Raw genomic sequence first — 19,139 nt, 5'->3', positions numbered from 1 at the left:
TGAAGAATTTGTCTAAAACTGAGAGAGCAAGCAAAATATGGATTGTGATTTTACATGCCACAGTTCACGAGTTGGTAGCCAAAGCCAGTGATTCAAATCTATTATGTTTAAGATATTCTGCTAACTAACTAATGGACAAACACGATGGACTGAAAACCAACTTCACAAAGATAAAGAATGGATGTGTGTATATGTCCAAGACCTGTAGAAGGACAATGAACCACAACCAAAGTCCGTAAAGGTTAAAAGCTAGTTTTATTTTCCACCATTTTCTTAGAAAAGATGTCTTAAAATCTAACCTGAGAACAGTTACAGAGAAAAAGAGGCTTTTTTTTTTTTTTTTTCCTTTCTTTTGCCATTTCAAATAAGAAAAAAGAATTGGCCACAAGTGACCTTTCATTTGAGAACATCCATCTTCCAAAGCATTATTCATGTCATCACATTCATATTCTCTGCTCTCACTGAGGTGTAAAAAAAAATTCTACTGCAAAACATCTATCATTCAACTTTGGCTAGGAGCCTCGTTTGATAGATCAGACACTTGCACTATCCATTTCAGGTTTGAATCTAGCAGTAGTAGCAGAACAGCACTTCCAAAGCACAAGCTGTTAACTTGCAGAGTCTGAGATATTAAAATGTGATAGTCTGCCTGATTTTGCCAGGGGTCTGAGTGTTGGTTTTGCTTTGCTGGATCCTGAGCTGTTGACACAAGGAGAAGCAATCATGCTCTAATAAGTGGCTCCGAAGCTTGATATCTCTCTTCTACTTTCACTCACATGGCCCAGAGCAGAACAAAAATACATCATGTAGATTCATTCACACAATCATCAACAATGTTAATATTGGCTTGTTTTTCTGTTTGTACAACCATTACAGTGTACTTATTGTTTGCCTGAGTGGTTGGAGAAATATGTGAGCATTTCAAAGTTTTCCTACTTCCAAATTATTCCTTCATTTCGTGGAGAACGGAGTTGCGCTCAACTAAAAGTGCAACACAGAATTTCTGGGTACTCCTTTTCCGTAGTGAGCAGAGTCTTGAGTGCCGCTCTCCAGGGTACCTCCTCCCTTGTGCGTTGAGCTGCATTTGAAGTGTTGCAATACCAAAATAGAGCAAACAGCTTGAAATGAAACGTGTGGGGGATTATTCTTACACATATTGAGACACCGGTAAATCACACATGAACAAAAGATGAAAATAAAACCCACAGTATCTATGTATAGTTTGGCAAAAGTTGGAATTTGCACCGCACCCCTCTCCAGTCCACAATCCAGAGCGCTGGGTTTGTTAATCGTCTTCATGTTCCACACTTGTACATTTCAATTTGTAATTAAATAGCATTTGAAGAGTTGGAACTTCACAAGTGATTTGTTGACTTTGGAGTTATTTTTCTCGTTAAGCGAATGCCCAACCATTCAAGTATACCACCATTTCTTTCAAATGAAGCTCCAAGATTGCACACACTTCATGGTAATTATTATGACAAAGGGTCAGCATGAATTTAATGAGTTATTGATTGTTTGCTCCCAGAGATAATCTGCTCTAACATTCTGTAACATCTGTATTAACACACGAGAAATCCAATTTACAAAAATCAGCTCAGACGCATCGGCCAGCACTGCTCCTTGTTTGTCTTTGGGTACAGGTAGGCTGCGTGTTTAACATTATTTCTGTCTGTAGAATCACAATGGTTTGCATACTTTCCTGTTTTCTCACTTAAAAGTCAATCTGGTTCTCTGGGGTGCATGGACTTCAATGTAACTGGTCTCCAACAAGGCTTGGGTCAGCAAGCGGACTAATAAATTAAAGTAGCTAAAAACAACATATTAATACAGAACTCAAAAACACAAACAGAATGAAAGCACAAACTAAAGTCCAAACCAATAATTTTTTTGTGGGGGGGAGGAGGAGGAATAAATTCACTGACAGGAAACAAAATTAAATGACAAAACATCATAGTCCATGAGTGAGGCTACATAAATATAAAACAAGGGATGAGTTCAGCAGAGGTTCTCTTTCATAGTGCTAGTAAAGCACTCTGATGGTGGTGAGTGGGCAGCTTTTCTTGGAGCACATTTCTACTGAGTTGTAACGGGTGGTTATCTCAATAGGATTGAAACAGTCAAGTACAGCCACAATTTCGCCAGTTAAGGGGTTCGCCACCTGGGAGCTCAGGGAAGGATGCGTTCACTAAAAAGAAAGTGATTCTTCACAACTCCTCCATCATCTCGCCTTCTTTTCCAACGTGTCGGTTGGATGTCTGAGCGGTGGTGGTGCCACTCCCTGTTCTTTCTGTCTCTGCTTCACTGCGGCGGTGTCTCTCCAACCATCTCAATGCCGTGCTGCTGGAGTTGCGCTCGGAGCAAAGCATTCTCATTCTTCAGCTCTTCAATCTTAAGAAGAGAGAAAAAAAAAAAAAATCTCATTATCAACATCTCCATCCCTGTGACAGCAAAATATAGCTCCAAGTTTACAGACCAAACTTTTTTTCGTTTGAAGACTGAGAGTGCTGGCTGTGTGTAATGTACACACAGGGCTATTCAATCCCTGGTATTAAAGAGTGGTATGTGCAGCTCTTTGCAAAGAAACCCCTGTCCAAAACCTACAGCATCAAATCAAATCTTGAGGTATGTCAACTTGGCTACATTTCCCTTGGGTGAATCCCGAAGTCTCTGCCTCCCCACTGAGGGACTGGGGAAAGGATATTGAGCTTTGAGCATCAGAATAAGAATATATTGCCGAGAGCCTCGCAGACCTGGGATTCAATGGGGACATGTGGCAGCCTCAGAGCTCCAATATTTCACAATACTTTGAGTGCATTAGCATGCAGTTAGTTCTCACACAACCCCTGTGTCTACTATTCCCGCAGTCTCTCAAAGCGCTGATTTCAGGTAACACTTCTCATTATATAAGCGCAAACTCTTTTGATCCTCTTTGTCAGGCTGTGATGATCAGCTACACAGCCTGAAGTCTCTCGGGGGGGGTCTGTTTTGGAGAAATGAAGATGCATATGGGGCAAGGTGGATTTCATGCTTCTGAGACTTAAGTAAAAAAGAAGTTGCAATGCACTCCAAAGCAAACAAATTGATTCAATGCAGTGGCAATCTTCACAGACACATATGCAGCCCACTGCGGCTACCTTATTATGTGACTTTATTTATCTGCTACAGCCAACCACCTCAAACGGAGATTCTGACATTATCATTCATAGACCTTCTTTACCCATTATTTAAATCCGAGAAATGTCATTGATGCCAATATTTGTAGTCAACAGCAGACACTGACGTTCATACCTGCTGCCTGCACAACTCATTGTCCACTTGTATCCTCTCCACTTCCTTCAGACTCTCCTGCAGCCGCTGGTTGCTTTGCCTCAGCTCGCGGATGTAGTCACAAGCTTTAGACAGGATGCCTCCTTTGCTCTAAAAGGACAGAGATGATTGGTGACCATCTGAAAACCGAAATGTCAGTGAAAGGTTAGCAGCAGTGCAGAGTGAAGTGCTTACTGCGCCAGTCTTGGTGCTGTCCATATTACAGTCTGGGATGATCTTGGAAAGCGTGACGATCCAGTTGTTGATCTTGTCTCTTCGCCGCCTTTCAACTGATGGAATGTTAAATAGAAACAGGTTAAATAAAAATTAAAAAAAAACTATACAATATATATATATATATATATATATATATATATATATATATATATATATATATATATATATATATATATATATATATATATATATATATATAAATACAAGCAGTGTTTCCTGATTCTTTTTTCTTTTCTTTTTTTAGATTGAGAGATCAGTGGTAATTCTGGTTTTAAGAACCAGGCTTTTATTTCCTACATCTTGTCATTTTAGTGGTTGCACTATGGGTGCCAAATACTGCCAGACTTTGACAGCTCAACATCACCCTCTTGTGGCCCGTCCGTAAACCTATGCTATCTTTTCTTAATAGAATATTTTGACAGGGCAGGGTGATTTCCTTTCGACAAAAAAATGCTCTATTTAGGCACCGCACTGCACTGTCTGATGAAATCAAAAGCCACAATCATAGCTAATTACCCACCTTCATTATGTTGCGCTCTTCTCCTTTCATCTCTCGGCGTTCGCGGCCCATCCATTTTCCTGCAGACAGACAGGAAATAAAACACTTTCAACATGATACAATATCTCCCATCTCTTGCTACCCTACAATCAGGAACAAATCCAATCCCCCCAAATTCACCTAATCCTGTGACCATTGAAAACTATTCTTCACTGTTATCTATAAATCCAAGCCTTTTGTAATCCCAGCCTTTGCCCCTACAAGTGTGCTATTTCAAAAGGAGCCACTGAAGTTGTGTAGTGCCTTTGGTAGGAATACTGAAAGATGCACAGCCACATGAGGCTGCATTTGCCGCCCTGATGCCCCGAAGCTGTGCTGCTTTGACTGGAATACTGAGAGCCATCCAACCTTCTTATTCTGGTTGGCTGTCCTCTTCGCAGGTGTGGCCCGAAGGGAGCTCTCTGCTTTATTATGCTGTTAAATTACAACACTAAAAAAACAGATGCTGTCTATTGGGAGTCTGGGCTTGCGGCTAATGACACAACTGTCTCTTGTCTGGGTCCCCCCTCAGGTATTCTGTTAATTACGTCCCTGAGACGTGACAGGAAGAATTATCAAACCACCCACTACAGTATGACCAAGCCAATTACACATACAATACATATCGGTGGCCTACTGAATATCTCAACCATGTTTCTGTCTCACTAATGGAAGATGATTAATACTTCACTCAGTGCAGAAACATGCTTTCTTTGCTAAAGACAATCTTGAAGAACAATAATGTAACTATACTTTATTGGCTGCATTTCTGCTTACCCGTTGCGCAAAGTGAATAATGTCCTGTAAGGTCATTCTTGCTCATTGTCTGTCCTTCTAAGACACATCTTTATTCTACAGCAGTGAATTTGTGACCCATCAACACAACTCGACGGCAGATATCTCTGTTTGAGATATGTCAGCAAAGCCAAACTGCAGTCTCTCTTGTATCTCAACACATCTTAATGGGATTTCAGCCGTATAATTATTTGGTATAATGGATTCAGTCCAACAGTACTCTTAGGCAGAGTGTAACAAAAAATAAATAAATGACTGTATGAATAACTAAATGCACAGGCCTACAGGAACGTCTTTTTTTTCTTGCTTTTTAACAAGTTACAGAGGCACACATCATATCAGTGCTCCTGAGAATTATTGTTGCCAGAGAAATCCAGGAAATGACCCCCCCACTACTGAAGTGCTTTATCAATATAATTTAAAGCATGGGTGTAGATGAGGACTACATTTGTGTAGTCGTATATTGATCCTTGAAAGAGAAAATGCAATTGGCACTCCTTCTGCTCTCCCATATCATTAGGTTGCAGTATTACACCAAGCCAGGGCCAACGAGTCAGTTAAGTGTACATTGAGATACAAGTGACTGCAGCTTGGGCTTGATATTCTCTCAATGGATGATATGAACAAAGATGAGCCTTAATGGCCATTAACCGCTTCTGTGCTAACAATTATGTAGAAGAGATTGACAACACATGGTTTTCATTGGCTTCATTTGTCCCAGTATTCCTGTCACATCTGCAGAAAAAAATACACCTTGTATGAGCTCATAAGAAAACCCTCAAATACTGTAACTTATTTGAAACTAGGCTAAATGAGAACAAAACTCAAACAACTACAACAGAGGATGAAAAATGATACTAAAATAAAAGTGTGGAACAAGCCATTTGTTTCCAGATAGAGAACAATGACATCATTTTTTTTAAGTCCTAATGGAGAAACAAGTTTGCCACCAGCACAACTAACCACAATAGATCGGGGTCAGCACTATAAAGAACGCTACATCTGTGTCTTACATATCAAGAGAAGGAAGAATCACCGGGGACTTATGGGAGGGGAGGGGAATGGCAGAGAGGGGAGGAGGGCAGAGGTTTGTGTGCTTCTTCTCTCTTCTTGTGATCTAATTTGATTGGTTCATTTGCTGTAAAAAAAAACAAACAAACAAAAACAAAAGTGTGTGAGAGAAATGTGCAAACTGTCCTCACCAGTTTAAACCTTCATGCTGCAGCAGCTCGTTTTCATCTCTGCGAACGGCAGATAGGGTGGGAAATTTTCATTCATTTTACTCACACGTCAACGATAATGTCACTGTTAATTAGTTTGCACCTAAATATATAACTCTGAGGCTTGTGTCATCATCATAAAGTATTCATGTAACAGGAAATAAAAATAAACATATTGCAGATAGGCATTGTGAGAGATGAAAAAAACAATTCACTTTGTATTTCAACACATGGCAATGCAGACGTACACCGCAACAAAGCTTGTCCTTTACTCTTGACTGGAAAGCAGTCGGTTGTACGCTGTGAATATCAAGCAACATCAAAAGCGGCAGAGCTGCTGCCAAATTTAAGGCGGATCTACAACTTTACGTAATGCTGCACCGCAGCAAAGGAGCCTAAATCTTTGAGAAATTTAAAGTTTTCACAGAATCACAGAAGCAGTCAACATTCTTGTTGTCACACCTTATACTGTTTTACCCAAACTGACAAATGATAAATGAAAGGCAGAGACAGTTAATAGTGTGGTGTTTGTCTTCTGTTCGTGTGTGTGTGTGCGTCTAAATAACTATCATAAAGAGGAGATAACCCGGAGCTTATGTGCTACCTAGAGCAACCACTGTTAATATATTGTGTCCTAAAACAACTGGTATTCACTCCATATACAGTACTGTGCAAAAGTCTTAGGCAGGTGTGACAAAATGCTGTACACTAAGAATGCTTTTAAAAATATAAATAATGATTGTTTATTTTTATCAATTTTACAAAATGCAAAGTGAGCGAACAAAAGAAAAATCTAAATCACATCAATATTTGGTGTTACTACCCTTTTGCCTTCGAACCAGCATCAATTCTTATAGGTACTTATTTATACTTACTTATAGGCAAAAAGTCAGGGATTTTGTAGGATTGTAGTCAGGTGTATGATCAACCAATTATAGCATATAGGTAGTTATACTGCATCAGCAAGGTCTCTCCCAGACAAATATTTCAAAGCAGACTGGTGTTTCAAGATGTGCTGTTCAAGCTCTTTTGAAAAAGCACAAAGAAACAGGCAACGTTGAGGATCGTAGACGCAGTGGTCGGCCAAGGAAACTTAGTGCAGCAGATGAAAAACACATCAAGCTTATTTCCCTTCGAAATCGGAAGATGTCCAGCAGTGCCATCAGCTCAGAACTGGCAGAAACCAGTTTGATCCTGGTACATCCATCTACTGTCCGGAGAAGTCAGGCCAGAAGTGGTCTTCATGGAAGAGTTGCAGCCAAAAAGCCATACCTCCGACATAGAAACAAGGCCAAGTGACTCAACTATGCACGAAAACATAGGAACTGGGGTGCAGAAAAATGGCAGCAGGTGCTCTGGACTGATGAGTCAAAATTTTAAATATTTGGCTGTAGCAGAAGGCAGGTTGTTCGCCGAAGGGCTGTAGAGCGGTACAATAATGAGTGTCTGCAGGCAACAATGAAGCATGGTGGAGGTTCCTTGCATGTTTGGGGCTGCATTTTTGCAAATGGAGTTGGAGATTTGGTCAGTGGTGTCCTCAATGCTGAGAAATACAGGCAGATACTTATCTATTATGCAATACCATCAGGGAGGCGTATGATTGGCCCCACATTTATTCTGCAGCAGGACAACGACCTCAAACATACAGCCGAGGTCATTAAGAACTATCTGCAGCGTAAAGAAGAACAAGAAGTCCTGGAAGTGATGGCATGGCCCCCACAGAGCCCTGATCTCAACATCATCGAGTCTGTCTGGGATAACATGAAGAGACAGAAGGATTTGAGGAAGCCTACATCCACAGAAGATCTGTGGTTAGTTCTCCAAGATGTTTGGAACAACCTACCTGCCGAGTTCCTTCAAAAACGTTGTGCGAGTGTACCTAGAAGAATTGATGCGGTCTTGAAGGCAAAGGGTGGCCACACCAAATATTGATTTGATTTAGATTTCTCTTCTCTTATTCACTGCATTTTGTTATTTGATGAAAATAAACTATTAACACTTCCATTTTTTAAAGCATTCTTAGTTTACAGCATTTATTCATACCTGCCTAAAACCTTTGCACAGTACTGTAGGTGCTCAAGCTAAATAACTATAATGACGTTTCACGTGTTGAAGGCTAAGAATAAGCCTGGGGGGGGGGGGAATTTTCACTTCGGTCAGTGCTAATTAAATTCAATAAATGGTCATGTGTTCATTTTGGGTGACCAAATGAGCAAATTGCTGTGCTTTGGTTATTACCAAACAAGGACCTTAAAGAAAATGACGTTCATCAGCACTATATGCTCAAGTTTTGTGTGCTTTTGGCACTCAAGTGAACTCTGAATCTGAAATTACATTACATTACATGTCATTTAGCTGACGCTTTTATCCAAAGCGACTTACAATTGCTATATATGTCAGAGGTTAGTCTGGAGCAACTAGGGGTTAAGTGTCTTGCTCAGGGACACATTGGTTGATGTATCGCAGTGGGATTCGAACCCCGGTCTCCCACACCAAAGGCATGTGTCATATCCACTGCGCCATCAGCACCCACAAATAAAGCTGGGTAGAATTCTTTTTCTATACAAGTATCCGTAGCAGGCCAGAACAAGGCTGGTATCATGCCATGAAAATGATAACTCAGTTTGTCTTCTTTGCTCACATGAGACTGCTGATTATCTTAATCATGGCAATCGCCAGCATGTGGCTAACAGTTGGAGAGAGTCTTTTGATGTGTGATTAAAATGATGCATGTTGTGAATTTTAGGGATAAACAACATACAGAGATTTTGGAGAAGGATAAAAGCCAGGATGTGGTCAAATAAAATAAAGATCCATGGTATAAAAACAACCTTCCCAGCACACTCAGGAGAGAGACGTTAGACACAACAACACAGTGTGTTGTAAAACGTGAAGACAGCAACTACAGTCACATTTCATGTTGCAGCATAAACTGAGCCTTATGGTAGTTCAAAAAGCTGGGGAAGTTGTCCTATAGTCAAACAGGTTTGGGTGCTCTTTCTCTCTGCATACAGCTCTGCTAAACACCAAATCCCTGCACGTTTACCAGCTTTTAACTCCCTCCACTTCCGCCAGCCTCTTGCTCTTAGCATTTAGATTAGATAGCACTTTTTTTCTCTCTGCTGCTAAATTCTATATATTCTACCTTCACCTCACGGTGAACCTAACTCATAACAATCATTGCTCTGTTACAAGTCTACTTATAGACTACTTAAGACTTAAGTCTTTTGTTGTCTGTTGTCTGTCCTGTCCCTTGTCTGTCTTAAATGCTCTACTTTAAGTAGTAATTGCACTTTATGTATAGTCTATAGTGTGTGTGCACTATATACAGTGTATATGGTTGAAATGACAATAAAACCCACTTGACTAGATTTACGTAAATTCAGCATGCTTTGTTCACTCAATATGTGCGAATGTTGATTTAAATGTGTGTAACTCTTGCAATAAAGGGTTAAAGCCATGACAAAAAAGGTCATACCTGAAATTAAATGTAATTAATTGCTGTGAATGGCAGCTCTGAACACTAGTTCACTTTAAGCAATTCACAACTTGTCTGCTAAAACCATCAAATGGTCTATTTCAAGTGGCATTTCCATGGAAGATAACAAAAGTGTTTTACAAGAACTGACCAGCGGCTTGTTATCAGAAATAGCTGCATCTCAGAATGCAATATCAATGCTGTCTGCAATGCTGACAGCAACAGATAGGGCTGATACTCACGCAGCGTAGGACTGTGTGCGTGGGGCGATGGTTCGCTGGGTGCCTGTCTGAATGACATCAGGGGGGGTCATCATCACATAAAACTGACCTGTGGAAGGCATGGCAGTCATCAGTTAGCGATGAGGAAAAAGAAGACAGAAGGGCATCAGGGCATTAAAGACTGACTCAGGTTGCTCTAATGAAATCTCACAACTATGAGCCGTTACTTTGTAAAAAAAAAAAAAAAGCTCATCACACCCCAAATCCTCATGGACACAAAACGACACTTATTAGGAATAAACAGCACTGCTGGACCCCTCTAATGTAAAATCAACATGTAGACAGAAAAAAAACGGCAAGGCTGCCGAATGCCGAGACATTCACAACTAAAACCTACAATATACATATACAATATATATATAATATACATAAATATACATTTTTGAGAGGAAAATGCACATACTCCACTGTAGAGCATACAGGAGCCATCCCTTTCAGCTTTGCTATGAGGCCTGTAAGATACAAACGCCTCAGCTTGTTCAAAAAAAAAAAAACATGCCCAGTAGCACCAGATAACAGGACATTTAACTTTTTGACATATTATTTTGAAATACTAAAAATCTAGCCATCATCCCAAGATCTGGGGGGAAAACATAACATATATAAAATATTTTCAGCCTGTACTTAATACCTCTTTAAAACTAGAATTACCGCGTCATGTTTTTATGCCTCTGCCAAGTGGCAACCAGTTAAGTTTTCAGTGACTAAATTCCAGTGAGAAACATGCCGTGCTCACTTACAGACTATTTTTACAGAGGACTGATAGAGAGCTCCGTCACATGGTGCAACGACAATCACCTGAAGCTCAATATCAGCAGAACCGATGAGCTTCTGGTGGACTACCAGAGGAACAGGACAGAACACAAAGTTGTAGCCATGAATGTAGACAATGCTTAAAATATGACCGTTGCTGCAAAGAAGCTACAAAGCCTACAACGTGGATGCTTCACACACCCACACCCACATCCACACAAGTTCAGTATCCGACCTAATGTCTCCCCTTCGGTTCCTAAGTTACGGTGTTGAATAATGGGCAGAAAAGTGCTTTTGTAGACATTAGAACTGTCACAATTAAGCTGACCTTTGGGATATAAAATGTCATCATTTTATCCTATTAGCCATTTGTGTGACATTTTGTCATAACTAGTGTGCGAATTCTTGAGTTATAGCCAAAATATGTTTTGTGAGGTCACAGTGACCTTGACCTCAACAAATCAAATCAGGTCATCCTTGAGACCAAGTGGATGCTTGTGCCACATTTTCAAAAATTCCCTGAAGGCGTTCCTGAGATATCACGTTCACGAGGACGGAGGGATGCACAACCCGAAAACCTAATGCCTCCGGCCACGGCTATATAAAGAAGGTATCATGCAGAACTCCTTCGACCAATCAGCAGCTCTTTGGCATTTTCTCTCCATTTTGCTCCTTAATTTCTATGACCTCATTTTGTGAAAACTGGGTGTACAGTAGACTTGCCCTAGGAGCATACACCGATTACATTTCTTGCCCGCCGCCCCCACAGTCGTTTTGCCTTTTTAATAGAAATAAAACCCATTTAGTTCACTTTTGTGTATCCGCTGCCCAGTGAAAAGGTCTGCTCTACTCCATACCGCAGCAGCGTTGCAGCACAGAGTAGCAGGAGTCAGATTTAACTCATCACTTGACGAGACGATGGAGGAGGATTTGGTGTCAAAGTGAAAAGCAAAAGTGCAGAATCTGACCATTTATATCCTATATAATATATTTATATCTTTTAGAATAGATTATAAGTGTGTTTTCTTTCCCGATTCACTCGCAGCTCACAGAGACAATAGACCAGAAAATAAACCACGAGCCCACCGCGGAGCATGCGCCAATCCCTAAACAGCCCAAATGGTTAACATCATATTTATATACAGTCTATGGTTAACATGGGCACCGAAGGGAAGCGGGCTGCACTTTGCAGCGCTTCTGCCGTCTGTTTCAACCCGGCAGCTGTCAAAATGAGCCGCGCAGCAAAAGCTTGCAGGCATGCCACAGGCTCACAGAAAAGAAAGCTGCCCACTTCCTCCTACAAGGCCCTGGCTTCAGCTGTTACCCACAGCAAAAAACCTCATGGTCTTCTTCCCTTTCTGTGGCATCACCAGGCAGCCACTCACAACACCCGAAAGAAAAAACACAACAAGCAGCAAGCGCGCTCTGTTTTGTGGTTTTGTGCTGCTATAAAAGTATAATTGAGGCGTGTCAATTGACACTGCTAAATGGCCTTAAGGGTGTTACCCCGATTTTCCACTGTGCACGTCTGTGCTGAGTTCCGGTTTTCTTCCGTCCTCCACCACGTGCCAGACCACACCGGGAGCGTCTCAGAAGCAGAGCGTCTAGCCTGCCCGACTCGCAGATTATATTGTCTCTACCTTGTACTTTACAGACTTCTCTGAATTTGTGTCATGTGATGCAAGTACAACACACAAGTGCCTGCGTATTGTTCTTTTATATATATGACTAACCTGTATTGTTCAGCTGGGAAAGATGAAAGATGGGCTTAATACCTTAAAAAGGCAGGGTAGATGGTGTACTACTATGAAATAGTGTAGTGTCATGTGCTGGTACATGAATAAAATGTGTGTAGCGTTACTGCCACAAGCATGTGAGTACAACTGTTTATTAGCCTATATAAGCTACATTTGTTTTGTGGCCAGCTCTACTACTAGAGCTGCAATGATGAGTAGATTATTTTTCTGTCAATTGACTAATTAACTATTTTGATGATTCATTAATCGTTTGTTATTTTTCAAGCAAAAATGCCAAATATTCTCTGGTTTCAGCTTCTCAAATGAGAGGATTTGCTGCTGTTTTTGGTCATATATGAGAGTAAATTGCATATCTATGGCTTCTGTTGTTGGTCGGACAAAACAAGCATATTAATTACGTTTTTTTAACATTTTGTAAACCAAAGGATTAACCAAGAAAATAATCAGCAGATTAATCGATAATGAAAACAAACGTTGTTGAAGCACTAGACTCACGTACGTTCGTTATGGCCACAAGCATGACTCTCTTTCAAAAAGGAATAACTAAAATACAAGAGTGGATTAAACTGGGTCTCCAGATGCAGGTACAGGTCTCGGTTTCTTGCCTGTGCAGAGCACCAGTCTGGGCCAACAGTGCGGCAGAAAGCAGAGACACCAGCAGAATCACAGGGTGATTAATTACAAGGTCCTCCCATAAACACTGTCTAGGCAACAGTATGCCAGAACAAACAGATGCTGGTTGTGTTTAACAGAGCCAGGGGGCTACATCCTGCTCTACAGGCCGACCAAACCCTGCCCACCCTCTCAGACAGTCCACAAGCCTCGTCTGGATCACCACAATGAAACCGCAAGGACACAGAAGCCAGAAGATGAGATATGGCAGTAAAGAGGAAGAGCAGCAGAGTGGGTGGACATGTGACATGAAGCACACATCTTTTTATTGTTCAAAAGTCAATAAAACCTTAGTGTAGAGAATCTAATTAACCTTTTTTAAATGCTGAGGCACTGTTGGAGGGAAACTCTATGTCTACCTTTTTCAGAAATCATATTTCAATGACAAAAGGGCAACCTAATTTATAATCTAGAGTTCTTTATATAGCCCTACTTTCTTTCACATCAGCCAAGGCTGCGGGGCTCTTGGTTTATTTACAACTACTGAAAAAAGGACTGTTGTTCTCTCATTACGGTACTCAAAACACCTGTTTGCTATGGGGCTAATTTAGCCATTATTTTCAGTGACACTGCCGTAAGCTTCAAGCCAAATTGAGTGTGAGAACTGACTCACCCCCTGCCTGTGTTAGTGTAGGGTCCGTGGCGGCCTGCACAGACACAGTCCCGTCGCTCACCGCAGTTGCGGGGAAGTAAGCGAAGCGCGTCTCCCCTCCCACCGCCTCTCCTGCTGGGCTTCCTCCATTACTGAAAGGGTTTTGGATCACAGCCTTTTGACAGATAAGAGAGAGACAGAGGCGAGGCTTGAACAAGTAGCAATGGAGCAGTCACTGCAGGTAAACATACACCTCGGTCTTTGTCAGACTCAATACTGGTATCCCCTCTAGACCCCCAAGCAAGACGCAGTGTAGTTTGACAGCTGGGATTAAGGGAGGAAAAAGAAGCAGCAGTGATCTTGTTAGCAGAGATACCAGCAAGGTCAGTAAAGACATCAGTGTACTGCAAATGAAAACAAATCTGATCTGCTCTTGCAAGGAACATTGTATGTTTTTGAATTTGCCATCGTGCCTTATTCTGAAACACTTATGCAACTGCATTTTTAATCTCCATGAGTAGCTCAGAGGAATTACTCACTCCTGCAACTTTAATGACAAAGAAGGAATATGTCATCCTGTATAATGATATGTCTCTTTCATGTCTGGACAACATTGGGTTTTATGGCACAAGCAAGCGACATCAGGACGTGTCTACAGAGGCAATACTTGTTAGCAGGATTAATTCATCGTTGGTTTTCATTTCTTAAGGCAGACTGTTTGAATGATAAAAAGGTAAAAATGTCGCCAGCCTCCTTAAAGGGGAACTAAACCCGTTTTCAAAATGTATATATGTTATTCCTATGGTCTAAGACAGTCCGAAAATATTAGTAAAGCATGAACGACTCTCTCCCAAATCCCAAAACTAGAGTGCTGAAACTCTCAATTTGTGATGTAATCAAGTATAAAGACTGGAACTCCTTCATAGACAATGAATTGGGAAAGATGTTATAGATGACACTGTTTTAGACCTGAGAACACTACAATAGAATACAGCTCATTTAAGTATGGAAAAAAAAAAAAAAAATCTTCTGTGGGTCTACAAAATCAGTCTCCCATTCATTGTCTGTGGAGCAGCTCCAAGCTGAGAGAGAGGACATGTAGTTACAAATATTGATTACACTTTTCTCAACCATAGAAATAATATATTGAAGTTATTAGTTTAGGTGGTGTTTCCCTTTTAAAGATCGTGGCATTACTTGAAGACTAAAGCGTGCAGTTAGTCTTTAAAAACAGCCCATATTACCAGTGGGTTATCTTCGATCAATAAAAAAGGGGGAGATGTTGGTACCTGAGCCACAGCCTGAGGAGCCCCAGTGAAGGCGGCTGTAGAGACAACACTCACCGCTCCTCCCCCATCGTCTCTTCCCTCGAGGTGCTGGTGGTCAGTCACCTGAACAACACGGTACGTCACCTGCAAGGGGGAGAGAGAGAGAATGAAAGAGAGAATGAGAGGAAAACAAAGTGAGCAAACAATTGTTTTTTTATATAATTTACTACAGTCCCTTTAACATGCATACTGTGTCCAAATCAAAGCCTTACCTGACTTGTAGATTTGTTTAGCATATCTATTGCTTCCATTCAGCCGAGCCTAGTATGTGACCCTACAGCCCTTATCGCAGTAGTGCATTGATCTCACTTTAGGCACATTCTGAAGCATAAGCATATTGTATCCTTCTCGATTTGCTTATGCTTCAGAATGTGCCTGATTCAATTTAAAAAAAAAAAAAAAGTCAAGAAAGTGAGTTCTCTTGTTCCAAGAATCAGTATTTGTATCCCTCCATCATGTGACTCTCCTCCTGACTGACATGTGACAGCGGCCCCATGCCAATCCCAGACCAGACTGCAATCACATGATCTCTCACCCTAGCCTTGTTTACCCCAAATGAGCCACATGGATCACTGACTTAATACCCTCCGGTGTAAATTATCCCAATAAGGACAAACCAACTTCAATATCACACAATTTCATATATACCAATCAAAATATATTTTTTTTTTTGCATCACTGTCCTATTGTCCATCACTGACCACCGCTGGAGTGAATACAAGGCTCTCACACCTTCTTAAACATCAAAGTCATGGACTTTTTAAGGACTTTCCTGGGCCAATTTTCTCTAATTCAATGACCCAACATGCCTTAGTTTGAAACATAGATCAAGGTTACTTATTGTTCCAACTCTGGTCATTTTTATAATAAAACTAGCAGGCTTCATAGAAGCTTAAAAACAAAATAATTTAAAAAAGAGAGAGAATAACACTTCTGAATTGTGCTGTGGTACAGTGGGGGCAGACTGTGTGGTCACTTCCCTAACACAGCACAGCAAAACAATATATAGAACTTGTATTTATATTTTGCAGAAAATCTATAAATTCAAGTACTTTCAATGACCCATGTCTATATTCAAAAACTGATCTCCTCCCCCCCTAAAATTCACAAACTTTCAAGGATTTCAAGGACCCGTGGGAACCATGTGAATACCACATTAGTGGACAGCAAGAGACACTCTTGACAAAAGTCACCAATCAATCATGGGACTACACACACACCACACACACACCCACACACCCACACCCACACACACACACACACACACACACACACACACACACACACACACACACACACACACACACACACACACACACACACACACACACACACACTCTTCAGGTAATTTAGAAGCTGCTATCCTCCTGACTTATCTTTGGAATAGAGGAAGAAGCTGATGTGTTCATAGAAAAACACAGCAACATAACAGGAAAACCTTACACAAAAAGGACTGTTCATGGGAGGAACTTCTCACTGGGAGGTGACAGCACTAACACCCAGTATGACTAGGCCTAAATCGCAAACAGTACATCCATGTGGGGAGGAAAGTTGTTTACTGAATATCACATGATCTACTACCACTGTCATGTGGCGCTTTGCATGCAACTAAATCCATTCAACCACATACATCAATATGTAATGTGAAGCTCTGTCGGTTGCTAATTATGTCATCTCTGCACAAACCGTCGTTTATTTGACCTGGCAATAATTCTGAAGTGTTCCGTTTTCTGTTATGAGTGCTGAACAGATCTGTTATTGCCATTAGTAACTTACCTGACCACCCTCAGTGCGGAACTGATATTGTATGTTGTGGTCACCAAATGCTGCAGCCTGCTGAACACTGGCTATTGTAACAGCTGTCTGCTCTTCTCCTGTTCCGTCTCAGGGGGGAAAGAGGACAGAAAAAGCCAGTTGTGAGAATGGAAAAGAACCAAAACTAATAAAGACATCTATCAAGCCCTGAGTTCAGCTGCCGAAAACAATATGTACCACTGCATGTTGCTGTTTACAAAGAAAAGGAAATAAATGCTACATGTTTGCACACATCTCATTATACATAGGTATTAATGAAGTTGCTGGGCATCTCTCTCTCTCTCTCTCTCTCTCTCTCTCTCTCCAATTTTCAATTAAAAGGGACTTTACTGGTATTGGGTCTCAATAACAATGTTGCCTAAGCATCAAAATACAATTTGTCAAACAAGATCATGACAACATTAAGATTGATTTATATAAATTACATACAGTATATTTCTCTCTTAATCTCTGTCTACCCGCAACTGATTGAGGCAGATGGCCGCCCACCTAGACCCAGGTTCTGTCCATGTCTCTGTCTGTTAAAAGGAAGTTTTTCCTCGCAGCTGTCGCACCGAATGCTCTTGCAAGAATTGTTGGGTCTATGTAAATTATAGAGTGCGGTCCAGACCTACTCTATCTCTAAAGTGTCCTGAGATACCTTCTATAAATACATTTCAATTGAATTGAATACTTTCGGCTATTATTTGTCATACAAAATATAGTGCGCAGGTGCCAGATGTCAATGACAGCTTAATAGACAACGTTACATACTTACCTTCAGATGTCTGGACAACCTCTTCTTCTTGCTTTTCTTGGCTGCAAACCCGAAAAGCAAATAAGGTTAACTCAGTTTCAACGCAACCAGCGTTCGTGAGTATTCTGGATAAAATAAATATAATTACTGACCCTCAACTTTGCTTTAGCTGATGACAAACTTGTGCATGACGCCAGTCAACCAACAGCACAATCGCAATGTAAAAACACAACATTGCTACTGTCCTCAGGTTACCTAACGTACAGTGGCTGATAACACACTCGTTTGTGTTGTAATGCCTAACCTAAGCTAACGTAGCTATTGTAACGTTACTGTTATTAGCTAACCATGATCATGTTTTTCACAACTGGACATTGCTATCCAGCTTGCAAAGTCTTCCACTTCTCTTTCTAACTTAACTGTAGTCTTTAGCTTGAATTCGTTTTAACAACAGTTTTAGGTCAGGCCTTAGTTGGCGTCGTAAACTAGCTATCCGAAATAGCATGTTGTAGCTAGCTTGTCCCAGTTAGCCATTTTGGCCGACTCTCGATTACCTTGCGCTGTCCAGACTCTGTTCAAGCATATCCATCAGGGTTATAATAAAAAGTGATATTCGGTGTCACAGACGGAGATGGAAGTGCTGATCACGGGAACAAACACTCGGGTCATGTGAGAGAGACAGCCCAGGACACGTGAGGTATGGCTCGGTGTCGAAGTTAAAATGGAGACCGCTGCTGCCGCTGGGTGACTGCCTATGGTGACTGCTGGGTGACCCGAGCCGACTCCATCAGCTGGCGCAGGATGGACGATTTAACGCGTTCAAAGCAACTGTACATACTGTATATGAAGCAACGATTCGCAGCTTCCGATTCGGCAGTTAGGGTTAAGGGAAACATAAATTACATTGCTGAAAGAATGGTCCTCAGTTTTTTTTTTTTTGCACCACTTAGTGTAGCGTTTTAGACATTTTAGGTAAAGCATTAAAGCTGTCTGAAATCCACTTTGAGATTTGTGAAAGCTTTATTCTCTTTGTGTATGTGCAAAAATAGGATATTTCACATATTTCACAGATTATTGTTTTCACGTGTTTGACATGAATATGCAAAAAAGGAGATTTCGCTTTTTTTTTTATTATATCAAGACCAGGGGATTCTTCATGTATTGCATTTTCACATAAAATAAATCTTTCACAAGTGTAAAAATATTTAACCTCTCTGGAATAGTCCTGATTTGACAAGTCTAGGCCTAGTCATTACAGCCAAATTCATATCTGGGATGTTGGTCACCTGTGGACAAAAACAGAGCAACAAAAAATCTGAATAGTCCTGAGAGTATAGGCCTATCAAACGTATCTTTAACGGATAAAAAGTAACTGGTCTGTCCGACGTTTGAACAAGCATGTTCTGAAACGTGTATAGGCTATGACACATAAACATTATTGATCCCCAGAGAATAACACTTAGAACAGTCTTGTGTCCTTGCAAAATGCAGCGTCCTACATCCCAGCATTTGTCTTCTGTTTATTTTAGTTAATTTTTAATACTCTTTCACCATCACTTGTCAAACGCTTTATAAGTTTATTTTTGAAGTTATTAAGTTTATTCATCCAACTCTCCAGCCATTCTTCA

At 40.8% G+C, this 19,139-nt stretch overlaps 1 protein-coding gene across 5 annotated transcripts; it reads right to left on the bottom strand.

Annotated features, from left to right (window-relative positions):
• Window positions 1-238: 238 nt before the first annotated feature.
• LOC116060580 (upstream stimulatory factor 2) lies at window positions 239-18,320 on the bottom strand. 5 transcript variants are annotated; one of them, XM_031314244.2, is made up of 11 exons: window positions 18,066-18,320; window positions 17,533-17,573; window positions 16,737-16,843; window positions 14,976-15,044; window positions 13,654-13,807; window positions 9,820-9,907; window positions 6,082-6,120; window positions 4,067-4,125; window positions 3,505-3,599; window positions 3,292-3,420; window positions 239-2,391 (listed from the first exon to the last, which is right to left on the bottom strand). In XM_031314244.2, the coding sequence occupies exons 1-11, from the start codon at window positions 18,098-18,100 to the stop codon at window positions 2,302-2,304; spliced, it is 906 nt and encodes a 301-aa protein (XP_031170104.1). In that variant the 5' UTR covers window positions 18,101-18,320; the 3' UTR covers window positions 239-2,301. The 5 variants fall into 5 exon arrangements, with proteins under 5 accessions (XP_031170104.1, XP_035862109.1, XP_031170086.1 ...); XM_036006216.1 differs by having other exon boundaries at window positions 14,922-15,044; window positions 16,737-16,834; XM_031314226.2 differs by having other exon boundaries at window positions 14,922-15,044; window positions 18,066-18,319.
• Window positions 18,321-19,139: the final 819 nt, after the last annotated feature.

The sequence above is a fragment of the Sander lucioperca genome, chromosome 10 (assembly GCF_008315115.2).
Source record: "Sander lucioperca isolate FBNREF2018 chromosome 10, SLUC_FBN_1.2, whole genome shotgun sequence".
Taxonomy (NCBI): Eukaryota; Metazoa; Chordata; class Actinopteri; order Perciformes; family Percidae; genus Sander; species Sander lucioperca.
This window is presented reverse-complemented; position numbering and strand designations above follow the sequence as displayed.